General features: G+C 35.9%; 2 protein-coding genes across 2 annotated transcripts in view; one reads left to right on the top strand and one right to left on the bottom strand.

Moving 5' to 3' along the window:
* The window catches only part of LOC105445477 (phospholipid phosphatase 1-like), a 70,881-nt gene extending 56,113 nt beyond the window's left edge, over window positions 1–14,768 (bottom strand). Inside the window, exon 1 of the mRNA XM_030991864.1 lies at window positions 14,463–14,768. Coding sequence (XP_030847724.1) covers window positions 14,463–14,514 — 52 coding nt within the window. The 5' untranslated portion in view covers window positions 14,515–14,768. The remainder of the gene's footprint in view (window positions 1–14,462) is intronic.
* Window positions 14,769–15,066: 298 nt separating this feature from the next.
* Window positions 15,067–22,175, top strand: LOC586178. Its single transcript, XM_795288.5, has 4 exons — window positions 15,067–15,551; window positions 18,656–18,954; window positions 19,873–20,028; window positions 21,048–22,175. The coding sequence occupies exons 1-4, from the start codon at window positions 15,282–15,284 to the stop codon at window positions 21,232–21,234; spliced, it is 912 nt and encodes a 303-aa protein (XP_800381.2). The 5' UTR covers window positions 15,067–15,281; the 3' UTR covers window positions 21,235–22,175.
* Window positions 22,176–22,766: the final 591 nt, after the last annotated feature.

The raw sequence follows: 22,766 nt of genomic DNA, 5'->3' as shown, positions 1-22,766 counted from the left end.
ATAAAACTACCGATGAATGAAGCCACAGATAGAAACTGAAAATTACTCCTCATCTCAAACGAGTTTATTCATTAATTAAACACTTGAGCTTCCTGTAGGACAAGTAATATTCAATACTGTATTGTAGGGCAGTACGTGGCTCACATGTTCTATTTATATTATACAAAAATTGTTATCAGAGCTCTTTGGGTTTTTTTCCTTTTTTTAATCTGTGATTTTCTCACAGTCACAGTCTTGGTAACCGATCCGTTTATTTGTAAATTGTGTACAACAAATATTGTGGGAGAAAGATAACTACTTTATCAAATTCATATCATCAAATCTACAATTACATGTACATTTCAGTCTCAACCTGTAAAACCCACAGTCTAATGTTCAACATTATCTCAGCACATCTTAACTAAATACTTCTCAGTTGGAGCAGAGCTCACAAATTTTCTAGTATCTATAACTATTGGGTTGAGTGAAATAATGAAGTAAATTAATCGCAATCATTGAATGTATACATTTGGGAAGCAAAAGTCATTCTCTTATTGTTTTAGGATTGTTTGAAAAAGCAAAAAAAACAGATGAATTAAAACTGTACATGAGATCCGAATCCCATGAAGAAAGAAAAAAATCAATAAATTCTATTACATGTACATTCAGTTGTACAATATTGATTGCTGATGAGAGTGACTCCATCAAAATTGATATCATTGTGTCCCAGACCATTATAATTTGTCTGATCGATGCCAGAGTCATGTTAACTCTGTGCCAAAAGATAAGAGTATTTATGTCCTTCTGGTTCCAAAAAGGATGGTAATTCCTCTTATGAAATTACATCCATGTAATTATGAACCTGGTATAATGTACATGTACATATTGATTTGCATCTTTATAATCACGTATCATCTGTTTAGAGCCTGAGGGGCATTACATGCAACTCTGGGTAAGATAAAGCATATATCCAAACGGATGATTATTCCTCTTAATTACATTTGTGTAATAAATCAAGAACTTGTTGCAATGTATATCGATTTGCATCTTTAATTACGTCAAACAAATCATCTGTTGAAAGCTAGAAGGTCATTAACTCTGTGTAAAATGATAAAGTATATGATTCTGTCTGGTTCCAAACGGACGATTATTCCTCTTAATTACATCCATGTAATCCTAAACCTGGCATAATGTACACATTGATTTGCATCTTTAATTAAGTCAAACAAATCATCTGTTGAGAGCCAGAATGGCATTAATGTGTATAAAATTACAGAATGTAATGTCCTTCTTGATCCAACCAGACAATATATAAATTGCCCAGGACTCATAATTACCTCCATGTAATCCTAAACCTGGCATAATGTACACGCTGATTCAAATCTTTCATTGTGTATCATCATTTAATAGCCAGAAGGGCATTAACTTTGTATGAAAGTAGATAAATCTAATGCCCTTCTGGCTCTCAGCTGACAAAATGTCAAATGTGGAGACTTCTGTCAAGAGACGCCGGCAACCGTTTTTAATTTCACCTATTCGTATTTGCTCACGTCATTACCATGTCACTGTGGAGACAGGATTTCAAATAGATGTAAAGTTATACATTAATGTTATCTGTTCGCAGCAGACACGATTACAGATATCTGTGACACTCACGAGAAATACCTGTAAATGTCAACTAACTCCTTCGCCCTTCTTGAACTATTGATGACTTTTAGCTGTTCTGTCGTTGACATCATGACAAATGGATTTCAACAAAAATAGGATTAGTAGTCTAGATTGAAAAATAGATTTTGCATTGTGCTATTCTATGAACGTCAGAGTTTCAATGATTGTTGAAAATTGTGCCTTATAAAGCCCTGGAGAAAAGGCCCTCATTCCCTTAAAAGAGCAATCTCACAATTCTATAGCTGAACACTGCAAGTTTATCCTTTTAAGCTTGATGTAAAATTTTCCACTTTACAGTATTCATTTAAAACCTTATAAAGTCAATAATCCGAGATAAATTCATAAATTTATCTTTTATAGATCATCATCATCATCACAGAACAGTGGTATAATTGGCCGTTTTCATTTATTTGGCAAATTGATAAATCCTATGAATGATTCGACCTAAGTCCATTCCATCGATCAGAATCAGCAGACGATTGTGATGGTCTCGGGCCTGAAGCAGATAGCCTTCATGAAATACGCCATTACGTCTGTCGCAATCAATTCTATAACATAATTCGATTTATGGCCTATTTTGCCTCGCTTGATAAGTCAACAAATCATACAATGATAATCCGCTGAATGGTATCTTTAAATCATCATGAAAAATGGAATATAAGTCCTCTTTTTGACAGTTACCATATCTGATTCACAAAATAAAAGGGAAGTTCTTCTTTTGATTTCGATCCCCATTTTACTTCAACTATTTAGATTTTCTTTTTGTTGCTCATTTTTCATATTTTCCCACAGCAGACTATACACTTCAGTGTGACACAAACATATGCAGTTCTTCACTGGTGAAATGTACAACTACAGTATAATGTGCATCAAATTCTCAAAACTCTGTATTGAAAAGAAAAAAAGTATGACCACAACTTACAGGTGTAATTCCCATGGTCGTGCATGAGAAGCACTAGATTAATAAGAGATTCCATATTATTTTCTGAAAAATGTTCAAGTAGGAATGAATTCCAATTTTATGTTAAAACAAAAAAACTGTTCATGTACATGTAGGTCTCAAACATGTATTAAAGTGTATTACTTAATCCTAGTTTTACATGGTGATACTAAAAATCTGATTTTGAACTTGCCTAGCTTTATTATCTGAAGTAGGATGCTTGGCCAAACACAAACTTTATTGCTTAAACAAATCTAAGAGTGCAGTTAATTCCTTTAATTGTCGCTGTTTGCTGATTGACATACTTCAGTTGTCAAGGGCAGGTCAGGTTCCATTGAAAGAACTTTAAAGCTTGTGTAAAAAAAATACACACACTCGCACATGCACAGTTGCACACGCCTCTCCATGATTAAAAACCTGGATTGTGAAGGTTTTTATTAAGAGAGGCCATGGTTTTAGATAACTCTCAATACTAAGTATTGCTCCACCCCCCCCCCACACACACACACACACACCCACACAAACCTAAAACCTTTCCAATGATAAAATCCATGGGATGCGAAGTACAATTCAAGTTCCCAGGGGAGTCTGAGATTTTAGATAACTGTCGATTTCCTGACCAGATTTTCTTCCCAATCCTTTCTGCCTCTGAACCCTCTCATTTTCATACCACATTTGAAGGAGAAAAAAGGTTTGAAAAAATGAAGTTTTATCTGTATAACTTAAAGTGTTTTATAGTTACTCATCATATCATTAGTTCAAATTTACTACACGATTATATTCTCATATTCCCTCCCTGCATCAATCATTTTGTGATTAGGAAAGTGAAGATAAATCAGCCAGAATTTACCATAGTCAACGTCTTAATGTTTACCATGTTAACAAGCTTTATAACAATAGCAAACAAATATATAAACACAAACCTAGGTAGGTACATGTATGTATGCTGGCAGCAATAAATTGAATCTGAATAAAGCTACAATGTCTCCAGTTAATATACAATGTACAATTTTGTCTAAATATTAATACAGTGAAAGCTGTTTGTAAAAACTGCTCAAACTCAAAGGAGTCAAGAAAAGTATGGTAGTCTTTATAAAGACAGGTAGTCTTTATGTACAGGTTCCTTTGATACTATTTTCAAGGGAAACAAACAATATGGTCTTCATAGTCAGGTGGTCTTTCTATACAGGTGGTTGCTAAAGCAGGTTTGAATGTACTTCCTTTTTCACCCACCCCATCCTTTTTTCTCTCCTCTTCATGAACTGACCACTCTCCTTTCTCTTTCTGCCTAATTAAGCCAGGAAAAAACAAAATCAGCAATCGTTTACAATCGGAACATCCCAGGTCAGCTAACTGTTTCCTTTCCATCTCTATCTACCATTTCTTTGTTTGCTTACGGTGAATTTGTCAAAAAAAAGGTAGTGCTAATTACTGTAGACAAAGACAGACCAATCATGCAGTTTCCTCGATCCTACCCTGGAAAACAGTTTTAAGTCTGTACCAATTGAAGTCCAATACAAAATTACAAAAAGATAAACAAAAACAGGAGTTGGGAGTTTGGGACACGCTATGTGGTAAAACGAGCAGGTGCTTTGGAAGAAAATAACACAATATGGAATTAATTTGTGTTTTTTTTTGTGTGAAAAAATTCAATTATAATTCAAATCTACTTTGTTTAGAGCCAGACATGTGTTAACTCGGTGTGAAATTATACGAGTTCACACTCTTCTGGATCCAAATCAATGATTTACCAGATGAAATAATGAAGTCCTTATAATAATAGCAAAAGACAGACTAGTCATCATTGAACTTCTTCTGACTAACAAAATAGAACTGCCAAATCATAGGCTTTCAAATTAGCCAACTGGCACATTATAAAACACACAAGATTTTTGTTGGGTCTTAAATCTTCATCATGAATACGGTTTATGCATTGATGTTGCTCTGACTTGGAGTTTTGCTTTTTACCCGAGTTTTTTAAATTCTACTTTCAGCTTGATTCTTTATTTTGTCACCAGTATTTGTATTTTACTGTGAATATGGCACAGTAGTCTCCAGAATTTTATGTTTTTTCTATAACACAATCAAAATCGAAAAACCAATTTAGAAAGAACTCAACAAGTTCCTCCATTGACAGTAATTGACAAGATAATGCCTTTATTTATCCCCCCCCCCCCCATCTTTTGTGTACTTTCACACCCACTCTTGGCAGCAAATTTCTTATTATCCTTACCACATCCTGCATAAACAATATTTACTTGTCAAACTTACTGCAAAAGCTTCACTCTTACATGACGTCATATGAACTTGACATATTACTTCTGTCTACATTGATATTCAAAGATGACTGTACAAAAGTATACACTGCCTGAGATTGTTGCTAAAAATAGTTCAAATTGGCAAAACAAAACGTGAAATGCAAATACTGTACATATAGACCAGCGTGATGGTCCACATAGTGCCAAGAATCATATGGGGCACAGAAGAACCTGTACAATCAAATACCATGTATTGGATATGTTTACACAAATTATTGTAGATGTATGCTATAATATACAGTATTACTACTACCAATCAATACTCAATTTTATGATGCAAATTTTTGAGATCTATGCTTTTAGTCTTAAAATTTGTCATTGTTTTTCATAAAATAATGATTTCAGTCTTCAGAGGCACTCTTATTCTGAAAGAATCTCTCATCATTTTCAAAACCCCTCGACTCTCTCTCTCTCTCTCTCTCTCCCTCTCCCCCTCTCTCTCTCTCTCTCTCTCACTCATTTTCTCTCTCTCTCTCTCTCTCTCTCTCTCTCTCTTACTCATTCTAGCTCCTTTTCTCTATCTTTCATCATCTTTTTTTTTCTTTTACTTCTCAGCCCAGCCCTCTCCAGGACAGCGTTCACGCTTTTGGGAGAGTAATTCTTCAAGGTTCAATGTTCTTGAAATCCTCATCATCATCATCTTTTTCTTTCCTTCTCTTCTTTAAGTTTCCACAGTTACACAGACACGAAGGGATAACATACACAAATGTAAGGAGACAATTACCTCCAATTAGTCCACTTCCATTTTCAAATATAGTTTTGGAATTTATTTATGACCGACGAAAATCAAATTAATGTAAAAATGTGATTCTTGGCTGAGAAAAAGAAGTTTGAATGCAGCCATAGATTGCCAGACTGAATCATCACATTCAATGTTTTTTCTCTCTTTTTCTTTCCTCCTCTTTATCCTTTTTAAACAGCTACTCCGACATTGAGTGATGCCAGACAGAAATGTGATGGAACAATTGTCAATTATCATTTCCTGCAATTAGCCTGGATGCTCCCACTTTCAAACAGAATTAGAATTACAATCGATGGAAACCATGACATAAACATGATTATGGTCTAAAATAATTAAATAAATGCAGCCTTACTCTCAGTCTGACAGCTCAATCATCACGGGGAAAAAAATACTTTAAACATTTAGGGGGCTACTTTTCAAGCTTGCTTCCATGAAAAATAACACTCTTTAATTTGTTTTGCATTGAATTATTGAACTCTGTGCAAATTTTTGTGGGCTCTTTTATGACTTTCGAGGGCTCTTTTTAGCATTTTGGGGGCTAATTCCCCCCGAGCCCCTGTGTATTTTTTTCACTGAATCACCAGTTTCAAAAACATTTGTTTTGTCTCTCATTTTACCATTTATTCATCCTGTTTCAACAGCTCTTTGGACATGGATAAACAGAGAAAGATGAGAAGAGACAATTGTCAATTATCATTACCTACAATTAGCATGCTTCCACTTTTCTTAAAACATCTTTCAATTAACAACCAATGAAAATTACATGACACAACTGAAACAAACATATGAATATGAACTCATAACATTCCATGAAAGCAGTCTTTCTCCGAGGATGAAAGCTTCAATCATCATCTCCTGCTTTTATCTCTCTTCTTTCCTTCTCTCTATCCTCTTTCAATCGACAGTGATGCCAGACAAAAATGTGATGAGATAATTGTCAATTATCGCTTCCTACAAATAGCCTGCTTCCACTCTCAAAACATTTTAAATTTACAACCAACAAAAAGTGACACAAGCGCAACAGTTACAGAAATGTGTTTCTGGGCTAAGAACTGTTTGTATGAATGCAACCTCACTCTGGCAGCTTCAATCGTCATCTTCAAAAAAATATTTCTTCTATCTGTCTTCTTTCATCTCTCTTCTATCCTTCTCTTCATCCTGTTTCAAAAGTTCTGTGAACATCCAGGGATAACAGAAGAAAGATGCGAAGAGACAATCGTCAATTATCATTTCCTACGATTAGCCAACTTCCTGATGCTGTACGTGTCTGATAAAACCAAACCAGATGCCAGAATCAATAAAAGTCACGCTTGGCTGTGATAATTGGACATCCACTCTGGAAAAAAAAAACCTCTAAACTTAAGCTAATTTGTAACATTCTTGCTTCATAAGTCACACAAAAGGAAAATTCTTAATTGGATAATGTTATGGTGGATGTGATGTTACACAATACTTCTTTCCAAAATAACATGTCTACATGTGTTATGTGGAAGCACAGTGGTACATTGTTGAAAGCTCCCGACTCTAATACGAGAGATCGTATGTTCAATCCTCGCTTGGTGCGTACAAAGGCTTTCTTCCTTGAACAAGTTTTTTTTGCCTACATTTGCCACTCTACACCCGGGTGTATTGAATGGTAATGCTGGGGGAATAATAATTGCAGGGCCCACAGGAGGGGCAGTGATAACGCCAAGGATGTTCTACTGGGCCCTGTTTCATAAAACTTGTTAAATTTCTATGACAAATTTGCTCTCAGCCAATCAGATGCCTTAATTTAGTAGCTTAAATAACAGTCATTGTAACTTGTTATTGATACATGTTTTATGAAACAGGTCCCTCATCAGTGGTATATCTCCTTGATCAACACTTACATGTACATGGCTCCCTAGGTAAATAAGACCACATTACTCTGATTATTACTGTATTTGATATGTACTTAGTGCCAGAAGGATGTTCAATTAGTATACTTTATAGAGTTAACACTCTTTTGGCTCTCATCACGTTTTTCATATTTAAAAATTTGAATAACCCTATTAGGAACAAATCAATGATCCCTAAAAATTGGAATGCCTTATTTTTTCAACAAAAATCATTCACTGCACTGGGGACTTTGCGGGATTTAATCGTCACTGATAAATATCTTGTGTTACGGCTCATTACCGCTAAAGTGTATAGACACCTCATTTCCTCAAAAAAATGTAGGTCACTGTCAAACTGAAGTGGAGTCACTCGCATCAGTAAGCGATCAAAACAACATTGTCACAGCATTATACAATTTTTGAAGAAATTTTAACATTACCCCACTTATATTTGATAAAGCTCTCTTCTTTCCAGAGCGGAATGACTCAATGTACCTTGTAAATAATATACTGGTACCTTAGTCTTCTTTTTTTGGAAGGGGGGGGGGGGGTTAGGGCCAGTACTACTATAATATATATAGAAGATACATTTGAGATAAGTATCGACAGTATGGGGTAATTACAGGGTGAAATGATTTAAACCTGCAGATTAGGGACGGAAATCACCACCGCACAGACTGATTTCATTTCCACATGCAATCCATTGATTCATAAAGTATAATATCACATTTTGTTTTCTTTTCCACTTTCTCAAAGCTGTGAACTTAATTCATACAGATTTCCATCATGACATTTGTTTAAAAACTTTATTCGCAATTCTAAATGATCCTTGACAAAGCAGTTTTAATCCAATAACCCTCTTAAACCCTCTACAACATGACTGAATCTCATGGATCTGCAATTTATGGGTACCATGTGCGGAGGTTTTTAATTTCTTTCCCATGAACTGCTGTAACTTCACCCTCTTCGAACTTTACCATATGAACACAACGTCTAGTTTTCTTTATCCAGAAAATGTGATGGTTTTCTCATCATTTATGATTTGGCTGATCGCTTTATCAGGCAAGTTTCATGGTGAGTTTTTTGTTCATGGACATATGTTAGAAATCACAGAGATATTGCAAGAAGAGCATTAACTAATAAACTTTGACACAGACTTTTTATAATGCCTTTCGGCTCTCAACGCTTGATTTTCAGCTAAAATATACATGTACTCTACTATGTGAACATTTCTTTTTCAGTTTGAGTTTCTCCTGGAATAAATGTGTCATACCACATTAGTCATGATTCATTTGCCAGAGTCAACAAGATCCAATTTCCAGATGAGGATTGAGGATTGAGGATTGAGGATTGAGGAAGGGGGAGGGGGTGGGGGCGGGGACAAAAGCATTGATCAGAAGCTCACAGCGGGGCATGTGGTTTAATCCCATGATTATAGGGGAAGGGGGCGGGGTCGACTGCACCACTACCCCCCAGAATCAATGCATGCTCCTGACATTTGTATCAACCTCCGGAAGAGCCAGGGCTGCAGAGAAACCTTCATCTCACCCCTGTGGCAATCCTCCTGTGATTTGAAGCCGTGGCAATCTGATCTGCTGGAGCTTTCAGTCAAAACATGATGTTATCAATGAGTGCTTTACATGAGAAACACATGCAGGGTTTGTTGCCAATGTGACAGCGAGAAAAACAAATAGAGAGATACCCATGCATGTAGTACAATGGTTAGGAATAAGGTAAAGATTGAGTGACCAGTGTGCATGGGTAGGAGGTTAAATAAACATTTATGTGAAAACATTTTGATTGAATGATAATGATTAGTCCTAAGCTTTGTACACATAGAACATTTTTTACAGAGAAACAAATTGTCAGTGACCTTGTTCATTATTAAAGGCATGAGGGCATGTTTGAAGATAAAGAAAGGAAAGTAAATGAGAGATAAAATGGAGAAAGAGTAGAAAGAAAGAGAGGGGGAGAGCAAAAGCAAGAGGTGTAGAGATTGGAAGAGAGGGAGAGGAAGAGAGGGAGAGGAAGAGAGGGAAAGGAAGAGAAAGACGTGACAGGAGAGCATACCGGTACAGACCGAGAAAAGAGAGACATATACAGAGAGAAAGAAGCCAGCAAGAGGAAGGGAGGGAGAATGAATAAGAGAAAAGGAGGGAGGAAGCAATGGAGGAAGAGAGGAAAGAAGAAAGAAGGGAGAGGGAAGGGAGAGAAAGAGAGAAAGATAAAGAATATCAAAGAGCCCAAGAATGCTTTGAAAGAGTGCAATAACATCCCATTTCGAGTCACAAGCATGACAGATTCAGATGTTATGAAATTGTAGTTCTCTATGATATTGAACAAAAATTACAAAATGAGGGAAAGGTCATTCAGTGTCGAATCACAAAACATGTGTCAACCTACATGTAGCCTCTTTCAAATTGGCCCAATATTGGCTTTTGTGGCAACTTGGCCTGGAAGCTTTAAAACAGAAACTATTAAAAGGAAAAGCATCGAAAGATCCAATTTGAAATCGGAGATGCGAAAAGTCAGGAGTAGTGGGCACACTCATTACTTTATAGGATCAGGAAGTATTTAACATTCAAACATAAGAAAAGTGGAAATGAGCAAAAGTGACATAAAGAAAAGAAAAAGGGATAACAATGCAGTAGATAGGAGTATATTGCCATGGCTGCTTAAGCTATTGATTTCTCTCTGAAAACAGATCAATAGATAAGTAACCAAAAAGAACAAGAACAAAAAAACAAAAACAAGAACAAGAACAAGTTGCTATTGATTTTTCGCTGAACACAGATCAATAGATAAGGCAACCTAAAAGAACAAGTTGTCTTTTCTGTATTCGTCAAGGTCGACTGAAGTTCTGTGAGAACTGAAGATACAAAAACTTTGCTTCTCCAAAAGTCCATTTCAAAAAGACAATTAAATACTTAGATTCTACTGAGCATCTCATCTGGGGGTAAACAAAATACAAAAATTACCATTTACAAGGATAAAGAGAAGTTAGAGAACAGTGGAAATTTCTTTTAAAAAAAGCTTTGCCAGGTGAAGAGTAAATCCTTTAATTCTACTTTCATTCTAAAGTAAAAGAAATAAAAATCATTGACCATAAAGGTTTGTTTAGAAGAATACAATGGAAATTCCCCCTCCTCCTCCTCCAAGCTCTTTAAAGTGAAGATTACCGGTAAACAAACCCTCAGATCACTCTCCTGATCATTTGGAGGTAAAAGAAAATGGAAAGCCAGCAGCTTCCGCCAGCTAAACACACTCTGGCACTCTTGAAGCTCTCATCCATTGTTCTAAAGCTACCATCGGCTACGCTGCCACTTCGGAATGGGCATTATTCAACAAAGGTATTAGAAACACCACTCCCATTTTGGCTAAAAGTGACCCCCTCCCCATTCAGAATAGCAAATTTCATTGTAAAACTGTATAAAAACCATTTGCTATATTTTCTCGAGTAGCGGTATTGTGAATGTCATGTCAGGGAATAATTTTCCTGGTATCGCATCGCAATTTGCTATGCATTTTTGCATGACTGCTATACAAAATATCTTTTGTGTAGCAGTTTTCTTCCATAGAAATGTACAGAATTTCATTTGAAATATTTATCCATCGCCTGAAATTGCTAATCAAAAAATTTGAGGAAAATTATTCCCTGCATGTAACAAAATTTGATATTGCGAAACACAGGTTTGAGCATCATTTCGAACAGAGCTCAACAAAGAATCAGGGTCCATTTCTAATGTGAACATTGTATCAATGAGCCCACACTGATGACTGGACAGCTGTCATATGTCAACTGGCCTCTTCACAGCTAACTTCTTTCTAGATATTTCTTTGTAACGTGCCCCTTTCGCTTTGACAATCATGCATGGGTCTAGACTCGTCTATTATGACAAGTTACTGTAATGTGTATTGAGAGTTAATATGTATTTCAGCTTCTGATATCTCTGTATAGAATACCATTTCATTCTCATATTTTGAATACAGTGTACATTGTAGGGATATGGCCCTTATGGGTTCCCTAAAATTCCTTTTGGTGATTGAAACACTTGAGAAAAGCTTCAAGTCAGTGGCAAATGAGGTAAAGTCCATTTGTGCAAAAGTTATCATTTGTTATTTGTTCTAAAGTGTTTTTTTTTTTAATGCAATCCTTTGAATTTGCATTTAAGTTTGGATGATACTATTTCATTTTACAATTCAATGAATCAACTAGTTTCTTTATAGATATATCTCTGTACTACACTTTTTATACAAGAATGCATGTGTGCCGCTTTCGCTCTATTTGACGATTCTTAAAGGTAAAGACCAGTATTGGAAACGCCCCAATTTCAAAAAATGAAATGAAAGCTCTCATTACCAATCATATGAAAGAATATGTTTTGACTAATACATGATGATAAAAACTTTGCCAAGAAACCGCCTACTAATTCATATATTTGGTAAATTTGTTTCTCTCATGGTCTGTGAGAGATATAGGGTAGTCCCATATACATCTTTCTGTGTATAGTGCTTGTAACTTTAAGAAGAATGGGCCAAATTTCTTATTATTTTGATGATTGCAGAACCTTGCAGATGCTAGATGCTAGATGATCAACCTTTTCTGATCGATTCCACACCGTTTCTTTCACAATGCAATCGCATGACCATAACTGGTCTTTACCTTTAATAAGACGTTTCTTTATAAAAAGAAATCCTCAGTGCGAACAGGCTACCCTCAAGGGTAGTTTTGAGACTCTTGAAGTGATCTATCAATGCCCAGACACAAGCTGTTGATAAATGTGTAACTATATGGACTTTGCAACGAGCAGATGGGTCTCAAGCGAGCTGAGACATTTATTTGCATTAGGTTTCAAAACATTGTTTTATTTGAATATGAATAAAACTTGATGCTCTCTTGAGGGACAAGGAGAACTTTCATTTTCATACACTCACAAGAAAAGAAAAGAAAGAACCTCAAATTTGAAGAAATCATGAAGGAAGGAATCATGGCCTAAAAGTTACAGTTATCTTATGTTGAAAGGGCTTTTAAAAAAATAAAAGGACTACAGTATTACAGCTTACATGATCGTTTACCATGATTTATAGAGTTAAATTGTTGTCCAGTCAAACCTGATTTAGTGACCACCTGTATAGAAAGAACACCTGTCTATAAATACCATGTTTTTTGTTTCCCTTGAAAATGGTGCCTCATTGAAACCTGTACTATAAAAGGAACCTGTACATACATTGTATAAAGACCACTTTTCATGTTTCCCTTGAGCAGTCTTAATAATATACAGGGTTTACAGTATTTTCCTCGAAAATGGTAGTCAGTGGACTGAAACTCGGATCCATTCCAAGTTTCCAACCCATCCACTTTCATTCAATGACCTCTCTTGAAAGCCAAGTGTCACGGCTCCTAGTTCTGCTCTCAGATAAATGAACGCTGAACGGAATCAATGAAAGTGTTCAGTCTAGCTTTTCATTTGTTGGACAAACAGACTCCAAACAAGCGGCTTAGAAACTCTAAACTTTTCTACTTTTGAATAGATCAGACTCAATAGATGCTAAAGAGCCCCCAATTGAATGATTATCTCATCATAAAAAGGTCTATTTATGCAGTGGGAGATTTCATGGATAATGAACCCAAGTATGATGATCTTTAAATAACAGTTCAGGGTTTCTAAAGGTCGAAATTAATCAGCTCTTCCTCCTCTAATTGGACACAACTAGTGATATTTACCACTCTTTCATGGTTAACAAAAAATTAAAAGTGCATATTGTTTAAATAACATTATGAATGAAAAATCACCCCAAAAAATCTACAAGAAATGGCCAATTTGTACACAAAAAAGTGATTATAAATTCCACTCTTTTTTATTAAATCACTCCTATTCGTGGCTAAATATAACTCCAGGGAGTGGAGTTAGGCTAAATAGCACAATATACTGTAATAGAAATGGACTCAATTCCCATCAATTTGTGTAATTTCTGTTTATACATGTACGTACAATCTGTCGTTCACACAATCATGGATCAAATTTTTTTTTTTTTTTAAACAGTACCAATCACCTTGTGTACAGCTACATGTAGAACCCTAAACAGTTTACCGGTACCTGCCAATCTATGGATGTGAATATTTTCAAGTTTGAAGTTTGAAGTTTATTTATTCCACATTTTACATTAAAAAAAGTTTTATTTTTTTTTTAATTTCTTTTATACAAGCCTATAGATTTCACACACACAAATAAAAATGAAGATTTCAAATTAAGTATAATGTACGGAATATAAGTACCGGTATGAAGGGAAAAAAGGGATTGCCTACACCCCACACAAGGAACCCATGCCGTACTCGAGTTGTTGCAGGCAGTACTCTCGGTAAGATCATGCGTGTGTCTACACTAGTCAATCATTGATACTGTTTTATGTGCAAGTCATAACTTTCTTACTATTGCATTGGTTTGATTTATTTCAAACTTCCACCATTCTGTAATATCTATTTTTCTGCTTTCCTATGAATGAATGAAATTATTTTAACTGTTGGATTGCCCTTATATAACAAACTTAATAATAATTTTCCAATTAAATTAAAATTATAATCATAATCATTACTTAATAGTTTATTCCAGATTCCCATTCCTAAAAAAAGTTATGATAGACAGTGATTTTGAAACTTACAAGCTCACTTTCATTTTTGTGCACCTATTTAGTGATCATAAATTTGACAAATTCTAAGCCTGAAGAAGAAAAAAGATGCTCCGACTCCTTCAGTATTTAGTATATAAATCCATTCCTTGTTGTTTACAAACATTTTCACACATCAGGCATAAACCCCTCTCACCAAAACAAGCAAAGACTACAGAAGAATACAATAAGAAAAACAAAAAAACAAAACATGAGACTGTTCACGTTCTAGAAGTTCAACTCAAAGTTTTAAGTTGAAATAAATCTTATTCTTTCATTATTTTCCTTACCTGCAATAAAGAAAATTACGTCTATGAAGACTCTCAGTGGCTTGTATTCCATCTTTGGTGTCTAGACGAACTATCCCACAAAACATAAACAATTTTCAGCAGTGATAACTTTGAGTGAGTGAGCTTGTTTGCAAAATACGTAGGCAAGATAGCGGTCTCCAGAGAACACACCCCCGCTGGCTTGGCGAGACCACCTTACACGATACCGTTCGAGGATACTTCAAATAGATGTAGGCTACCTGCTATACTGAGCGAAGTGCGGAAGTCCAGCCGTGATCTGGTACCGGTGTATGTACAGTGCAAGTGAGATACAAGTACAAATGTAGAGGGCATGCATTGTGCATGTATCAGGTGACTCCGCCGTACCGTAAAATGGAACATCCCATAATAGGGGGAAGTTATTATGATTATGATTTAAATAATTGCTAAATATAAATAAATTGGATTTTAGTTGTAAATTTAACTTCGTAAAATTGTAATAAAATTAATATTTTGTAAGAAAAAATGATATATTTACATTTATCGATGCGTTTAAAATGATTTAAGCATGTTCATATTACCTATACTGAATGGAGGTATCTAAGACTGTTGTATGATAATGGTTCTTAAACTATGGTCCTAAGCCGTTAGAAAGCACAGCGAAATGATCCGCATTTGTTAGCTACAAACGTACACCATTCTGTTTATTACAAAATTAGATGAAAAGCGGGTGATTTCAAACAGGATTAGCTGCGCTGCGCCTGTAGAGAGAAGATAAACATCACGCCGCTGTTTGACAAAACCTTTTAAAACCGTAATTTCATTTGAAATCCTCAAGCGATGTCTTACGAAAGCTGCAGTCTGCTTTCTCCTCGAGTTCATTCAATGAATCTGAGAGTTCCAAATGATTTACATCAGGATTATTCAGAAAACGAAGCCGAGAAAGACCAAGGTGACCACCTTCTTTCAACGGACAAGAGACAACATTTTGCTGCTGAGCCGCTGGAAGTGGTGAATATGGGGTTGCAGCATTTGAGGACAGCCAGAGGGACGGCGACCCGGCGGCTGAGGACTGTGAAGAAAGCATGGGGCACGTTCAAAGCGAAAGCGGTATGTAAACAGGACTTCATGAACATGATCAATCAACAGTAAAATCCATGCACTTATCAATAATTGCTAACTTTCATTTTCATCCTGGACTTGACCAAGTTTTTTTCTCTAAAAAAAGTAAACTAAACTAAGTACTTGACCAGGTGATTCATTCTGTTGAGTTGAGGTGCAGTAGACTATTTCAGGCGCTTGTTCAGATACCTATCCAAAATTTGACCCGTAACTCCGACGTGGAGATACCTCATTAAAAGTCTAAAACATACCCAAAATGAAGTAAATATTCATCAAATGTCCAAATAAAGATCATGAGTTAAAAGTCGTTATGTTTATATTAGAATATTACCTGTTTCGTGTCAATTTTCTTGTTATTTTTCGGAAAAAACGTTGATATTAGTAGTAGACTAGTAGATCTATACACTTTTTCACAGGTTTCACAGCAAACCGCTTCACATTGCAATACAAGTGCATACGGATAGTGGGTTGTGTTGTGGGCAGGCGCGCGCATGTGTGAAGTTATCTACCGTAATGTCTCAGATCCTCATTACGGTAGATAACTTTTGGAAGAAAATGTATACTGGCCGAGTAATGAGCATAGAAAGATAAGGAAATCAAGGTAGGTAGCCCCGACACCATTTGTGTAATCCCATATCCATTTTTCTGTGTACAGTGCTTGTTACTTTACCAAGACCTGGGCCAGGTTTATTATGATTTTGATGACTCCAGAACCTTGCAGTGCACACCAATACTTACATGCTACTTGATCAACTTTTTCTGATCCATTCCACACCTTTTCTTTCACGATGCAATCGCATTACCAGAACTCACCTTTATCTTTAATTCAAAATATTTGTAAAAAAAAACAATTCTTAAACTAACTGTCAAAGAAGTGGATGTGGAGACTTGGAAGGGCAGGAAATTGTTCACATGACTTCCCCTGTAAAACTACATTTATCTCTTTTTTTTTAATTTTTGATAGAATTCCACAAATGATGCTCAGATTTGTGACAAATCTTTGCATTTTCTTTGCAAGTTTGCCTGAGTGGAGTCTACATGATCACAAAATTCCTCCAATGATCCAATCTACAATCCAATCTACAATCAAGAGTCAAGACATACTGGCTTTCAAGTCATTCCTTCTTTTTTTGAGGGCATTTATGCTGTATGAATACGAGCATGAACATGTATGATATTCATTAAAATAGTTGAGAACAGTCATTTTAAATAGAATATCATTTTAAATTCCATCAGTTCAACTTGTAAGCATTTCAAACCACTGCAGCACATGTACTAGATTTACAATAATTTTTAGGGCCTACAAAACGAACTTATGCATAAAAGATAACTATCAATTTAAATTTGAATTTCAGAATTTCAACTGCCATAAAGCCCATGATACAATGCAAATTCTACACCCCTTCCATGGGCCTCTCTGAGCTACAATGCAATGCGAGTCAAAAGAGGTCATAAATGGAACTATGGAATGTGGAATAAAAAGCTGAGTCCTTGTAATTATTTTGTAAAAAGTGATGGCAGTAACTGAGCAGTACATGCGCATACACATGTACTGTACATGTTTAGTTACTGAACTAAATATACTGTCTCTGTGCATATTGTGATGGCCTTCGGATAATATATCATATCAGACAATAATTCAGGAACATATTTTTGATTCTTTTGTTTTTCATTGATTTTTTGTTTGTTTTACATATTGCTTCCTGACAAAAAGTGACATTCCCCCTGTATTATTTCTCATCTCTCTCTCTCTCTCTCTCTCTCTCTCTCTCTCCCTCTCTCTCTCTCCCTCTCTTCTCTTTACATTCTCTCTTTTGATGACTTTCTCTCTCTTGAGTCTGAGATAAGATTCAGCTGATTATCCAATGATTTCTTTTAGAACTTCAAGGCTCATTAAGTTTCAAGAAGTTATTAAGGACTTTAAGCTGTTGCACATAAAAACGACCTCCCTTTAAATCCCCCTCTTTCTTTCTATCTATCTCTCTCTCTCTCTCTCTCTCTCTCTGCGCTGACACCTGACAGCACATTCTCTTTCCTACATGTACATGTATAACATGCATACAAGATTGTAATCTTCTTCTTAATGTGCTTAATCGCTATCTGAGCCTTCTCTACAACAGTGGTTTAGGAATATAAATTCTGGGTTCACTTCAGGCTAAATAGTTCCAGAGCGCAAAACTCCAAACACAAGGTCTACTGTTTTGACATCGAGTCTACTACAACAAATTCAAGCTGGATCGATGCCAATTCAAAATCTTAGCGGGAGAAATTCGATTCTTTCCAGTGGGTTTCCACCTCGAGAGTTACCCTACATGTATGCAGAATTGTTGATGGTTCCACTGGGTTCCCTGAACTTTCTCTTTCTCTCTCTCTTTCTCATCTTGAGTGGAAATTGCAATAGATTCAGCAGTTGGTTTCTGTGTTCAACTGTTCACTATTAAGTGGAATGGAGTTGGAATAAAATTCTTTCTTTCTCTTTCTCTCTCTCTCTCTCTCTCTCTCTATCTATCTATCTATCTATCTATCTACATATATCTATCTTTCTTAGAGTCATAGAAACAGTTTATAATTATTTTAAAAAAAACTTTCTTCAGCAGCCTGTGCTATCAATTTAGAAGGGGGAAAAAAATCCAAAGAACCTTCAAACTGAATCAGAATATTGATCTACAGGTGAGGTACATGTACAACTAAATTGCTAACAGACAGTAGTACCAGTATTCATGTAGTGGACCCCTCTGTTTCCAATATGTACAATGTATTCCTAAATTGTTGTAAATGTTTAGAGTTGATTTGTTATGTTTTGTTGGAAACATTAATAAAATTGAAATGTATAAAATATATTTATAACTGTGTTTATACTCTTTTCCTTTCTCAAATGACTGCATTTCTCCTGTTTTTTTAAATTTCATTGAAAGCTCAAAGTAGAATATTGGAGAGGGTACAGTATGCTAGCTAAAGTAGCTATTAGTTCTTTCTTAAATAATATTCAAACTTGAGGTGTATCTGCTTGAAGATCCTTGAAACAAAGTCAACTGTTTTGTAGAAATTATTGTTGCTTGTTTTCTATTTTCCAACTTCTATTGATGTTACAGAAGAAACACACCGCTGCGCCACAGCCTAAACTGAGACCCCAGCAACTCTGGAGTATTTCCCTCTCCAGTCCTAATTCTCCAAGTGCCCGTGCCCTCATACTCAACTCGCCCCTCACCCCAAACCCCTACGCCACGCCCGGCAACAGCCACCGGTACCGACAGGAATCCCGCTTGACGACGCCCGTCACCCCTTTCAGCCCCCTGAGGAGATCAGCCCGTATTGCCGGCCAGACTCCTACTCCGTGCAGAGACGGCAAGACGAGGACTAGGACCGGTGGCAGGAGAACAACACCAAAGAGGTGGGTAGTACAGACCATCTGTTAACCCCTTGCTTACTGGAAGAAACCAGATGTTCTCTGTGTTAAGCCTATGGGAATTTGAAATTTAGTGTCCAATAACCATTTGGTGACTACCGGTAATTAAGAGTTTTTTTATTAGAGGGTGCAGAAATATATAGAATGGTATTTTTCATTATTTTTAAATTTAACCTTGTCACTAATTGGATCTTGATTCTTTAAAAGGGATTGTAGTGTTACATGTAGGTTATTCAAAACATTATTTTTAATGTAAACATCTTGATGTGCATGAACTTCAAGTATAGTCCTGTTCATATACGGTACATATGGACATTCCACACTATTGCATATAAATGTTTACAAGCTCCAATGTACTACATTTAAGCAATTTTTCTGAGCCACATATCAGCAAGGCAAATTATTATGAATTTACTGCAGGAATTGCTTGGCCCATAACTTCATGTACATCCACAATCAATTATGATTATTGCATTTGACTGCATGCAGTTCAGCATGGCCCATAGTCATAATGCACTCTCATAGAGGAGGGGAATGGGGGTGACAAGGATTATGGTATTTTGACTAATGATTTTAGATAAACATAGAGAGGGGGAAAGATATCTTGCCCTAAGTTATTCATTCTTCTTTTAAAGCCCCTCTGCAGTAGTTTGTCATAGTTGAGTTAGACCTCCCTGCAAGGTCACTTGCAGGTAGTTATCTCATCAAATCAGCTCTCAATTAACATAAGAAAAAGGGGATCATGGGGGACCAACAGGCATTGAATAGGCATTGTTTGCTATGTAGAGGGCGCAAGTAGCAATAAGTAGTGCAGTGGGGCTTTAATATATTTGCCTTTACAGACCATTCAGATTTTTTTCCCTAGGAAGTTTCAAAATGTTATGTTCCTCTTTATTTCTCCAGGATCGAGCTCAACGCCAGCCCCGGACACATCCTGCGAGAACTCAATGCTATGACCTTACAGACAGGTCAAAGGCCAAAGTCATCCAGGTCATCAGGAGTCGATGCATTCAAGGCCATGAGCGAAGGATTATCTCAAACAATTACAAAGCAAGACAGGTATGCGTGTCTGAAAATCAGAATTATTTCAAATGTACCATTCAATATTTTGACATTGTTTTTAACAGGAGTTCAATTCCGAATCATTTTTATGCCTCCGTTACGAAGTAGCCGGAGGCATTATGTTTTCGGGTTGTCCGTCCGTCCGTACGTACGTCTGTACGTACGTCCCGTTCTTGTGATCGCGTTATCTGAAGAACCGATCGATGGATTCCTGCCAAACTTTGGTCATGTATGTATCTTGCAGAGCCGATGAACTGATTAGATTTTGGGGTCATGAGGTTAAAGGTCAAAGGTCACAGGGCTCATTATGTATGCATAAACAGCTTGTGATCGCGTTATCTCAAGAACCGATTGATGGATTGCTGCCAAACTTAGGTCATGTATGTTACTTGCAGAGCCGATGAACTGATTAGATTTAGTGGTCATGAGGTTAAAGGTCAAAGGTCACAGGGCTCATTATGTATGCATAAACAGCTTGTGATCGCGTTATCTCAAGAACCGATTGATGGATTGCTGCCAAACTTAGGTCATGTATGTTACTTGCAGAGCCGATGAACTGATTAGATTTAGTGGTCATGAGGTCAAAGATCAAAGGGTCATATATGTACATGTATATGAGAAACTGCTTGTAATCACGATATTCTGAGAACCTGTCAATGGATTACAATTGAACTTGAATTTGAAAAATTTCTTCTGTTTTGGTTTGTAAAATTGCTCTATGACGGAGGCATCATTTTCATCTAGTCTGAAGATGATTGTAAGTGTAATTGATCTGGTTTATCAAAGGAAGAAGAAAAAAAACATTCAAAATAGCAGCCATATAGATGAAACAAAAAATCATGTTATAAAGAGTTTTGGGAAATTAAGATGATACAATTTTAATTATAAATTTTCCAGAATGCTATTTTTCATACTGTCAGAGTTTTTATCTTTTGTTTTCTTCTATTTTGTTAACTTCTTTTTCTCCATCTCACATTTTCTTCTCTTCCTTGTGTTGTTCTTCTCCAATATTGCAGTTCTGGTAAATTAACAGAGATCCCCATTCAGAAGCCAGCGGCTACAAAAGATAAATCGACCGATGCGATGGAATCAAAAGAGAACGAGCCGGAACCCAGCCGTATCGTCAGACTACGACGCAACAGAGGGGTAGTGATATCCCAGAATGCAACAGACGGACAGATGCTCACCGAAATGTTTGTGTAGAGGACAAACGAGAAAGATCGAGGGTTAAATGATAAGATCACGATGTGTTCCGTTTAGAAGGTTCAGTTTCAATGTATCTCTCCATGCGGTTTCTCCCAGTGGCCATATTTCTTGTTCACAACCTTTGATCAATATACTGCAGACAAAGCAAGCAAGTTTGCAGATAGCAATTGTATTCACATAATATGGATGGGCGATTAAAATATTAACCCCTTGTAAGTGAGAGCAAAATACACCCATTCGTCACAATCATACACATAGATATGTGAGCCTTTGAAACTTTGTGCATTTGGATGTACATGTATGTTATGAAATATATATTGCTTTGCTCGAGGAAGCAATATTGGTGTGTAGAACAAAGTACAAAGTGTAGAAAAAATTACTTTTTTGCTCATGGAGCATTGATTTGCTAGATATTGTAAAAAGTAAAAACAAGATTTTCTTTGGGGTGATTTTTGTCATTTCTATTGCTATTCTACTCAAGATCTTCAGAATCTTTCAAGGGTTAAATCGCTCTCTGCTTCCATGTATTTTTCACGATTCCACTAAAAGTAAACCATTTTCATGCACCTTCTTTTATAACTTTTTTGTTGTTGTTACAACTTTAGATTTTGCCCATGGCTTGCCCATTCTGTTTCCAGAGAATAGAGGAAGAAAAATGTACAAAGAAAAAAAGATTTGCATTGGTATGACAGGGCATTATAAACAAATCTCTCTCTTTCCTATGGATTTATGGCCAAAAACATACAAATTGAATTTGTAGACACAAAATTATTCCTAATTTACTATAAGTGATATTCAATATTTTTTTCCTCCAGAATATAAAGAATTCATGGTGATTCATCTGTTAAGTAAACAGAGAAACCATTGTTCACCATTCCCTCAAATAATTTTTTCAATTAGCAACTTCATACTGTCAGTTTGAAATGGTTTTAAGTATTACAACAACAAAAAAATCCTGTGTGTTATCAGGGTACTACGGTAGCTTCATACTTGCTTAAACCATTTTCTTGCTTTGGTAGAGTTGTGGAAAGTTTCTGCAGTCCAAGATAATCCAGTTTTCATGTGTTTTACATGAAACAAATTGAAATATATTAGTTTATTTCACCTTTTTAATGTATCTTTGTAGATGCTACCATTCGACCTTGAAGAAAATTTTGTACACTATGCATCATCTCTTCTCTACACTTTTATATTCTAAATTATTATTTTAAATTATTTACTTGTTTGACCTATTGCAGTCCATGATAAGCCAGTTTCCTGTGTTTTACATGAAACAAATTGAAATATATTTGTTTATTTTACCCTATTAAATAATATATATTTTGTAGATGCTACAACTTTTTGACCTTGAGGTAAACTGTGCATGGTCTCTTCTCTACACCTTTACATTCTTTGTGCAAAATTTATTTAAAATTATTTACTTATTTGACCTATTGCATTTCTTTGGCAAGACCAAGCTATTTTGTCCCATATATCACTGACCACATCTAAGATTTTAGACTGATAATCGTATGTGAAGTGGAATGACA

This window comes from Strongylocentrotus purpuratus, unplaced genomic scaffold (genome assembly GCF_000002235.5).
Source record: "Strongylocentrotus purpuratus isolate Spur 01 unplaced genomic scaffold, Spur_5.0 spur5_scaffold_2, whole genome shotgun sequence".
Classification (NCBI taxonomy): Eukaryota; Metazoa; Echinodermata; class Echinoidea; order Camarodonta; family Strongylocentrotidae; genus Strongylocentrotus; species Strongylocentrotus purpuratus.
The sequence above is the reverse complement of the archived record's forward strand: the minus strand, read 5'-3'. Positions and strand labels throughout refer to the sequence as shown.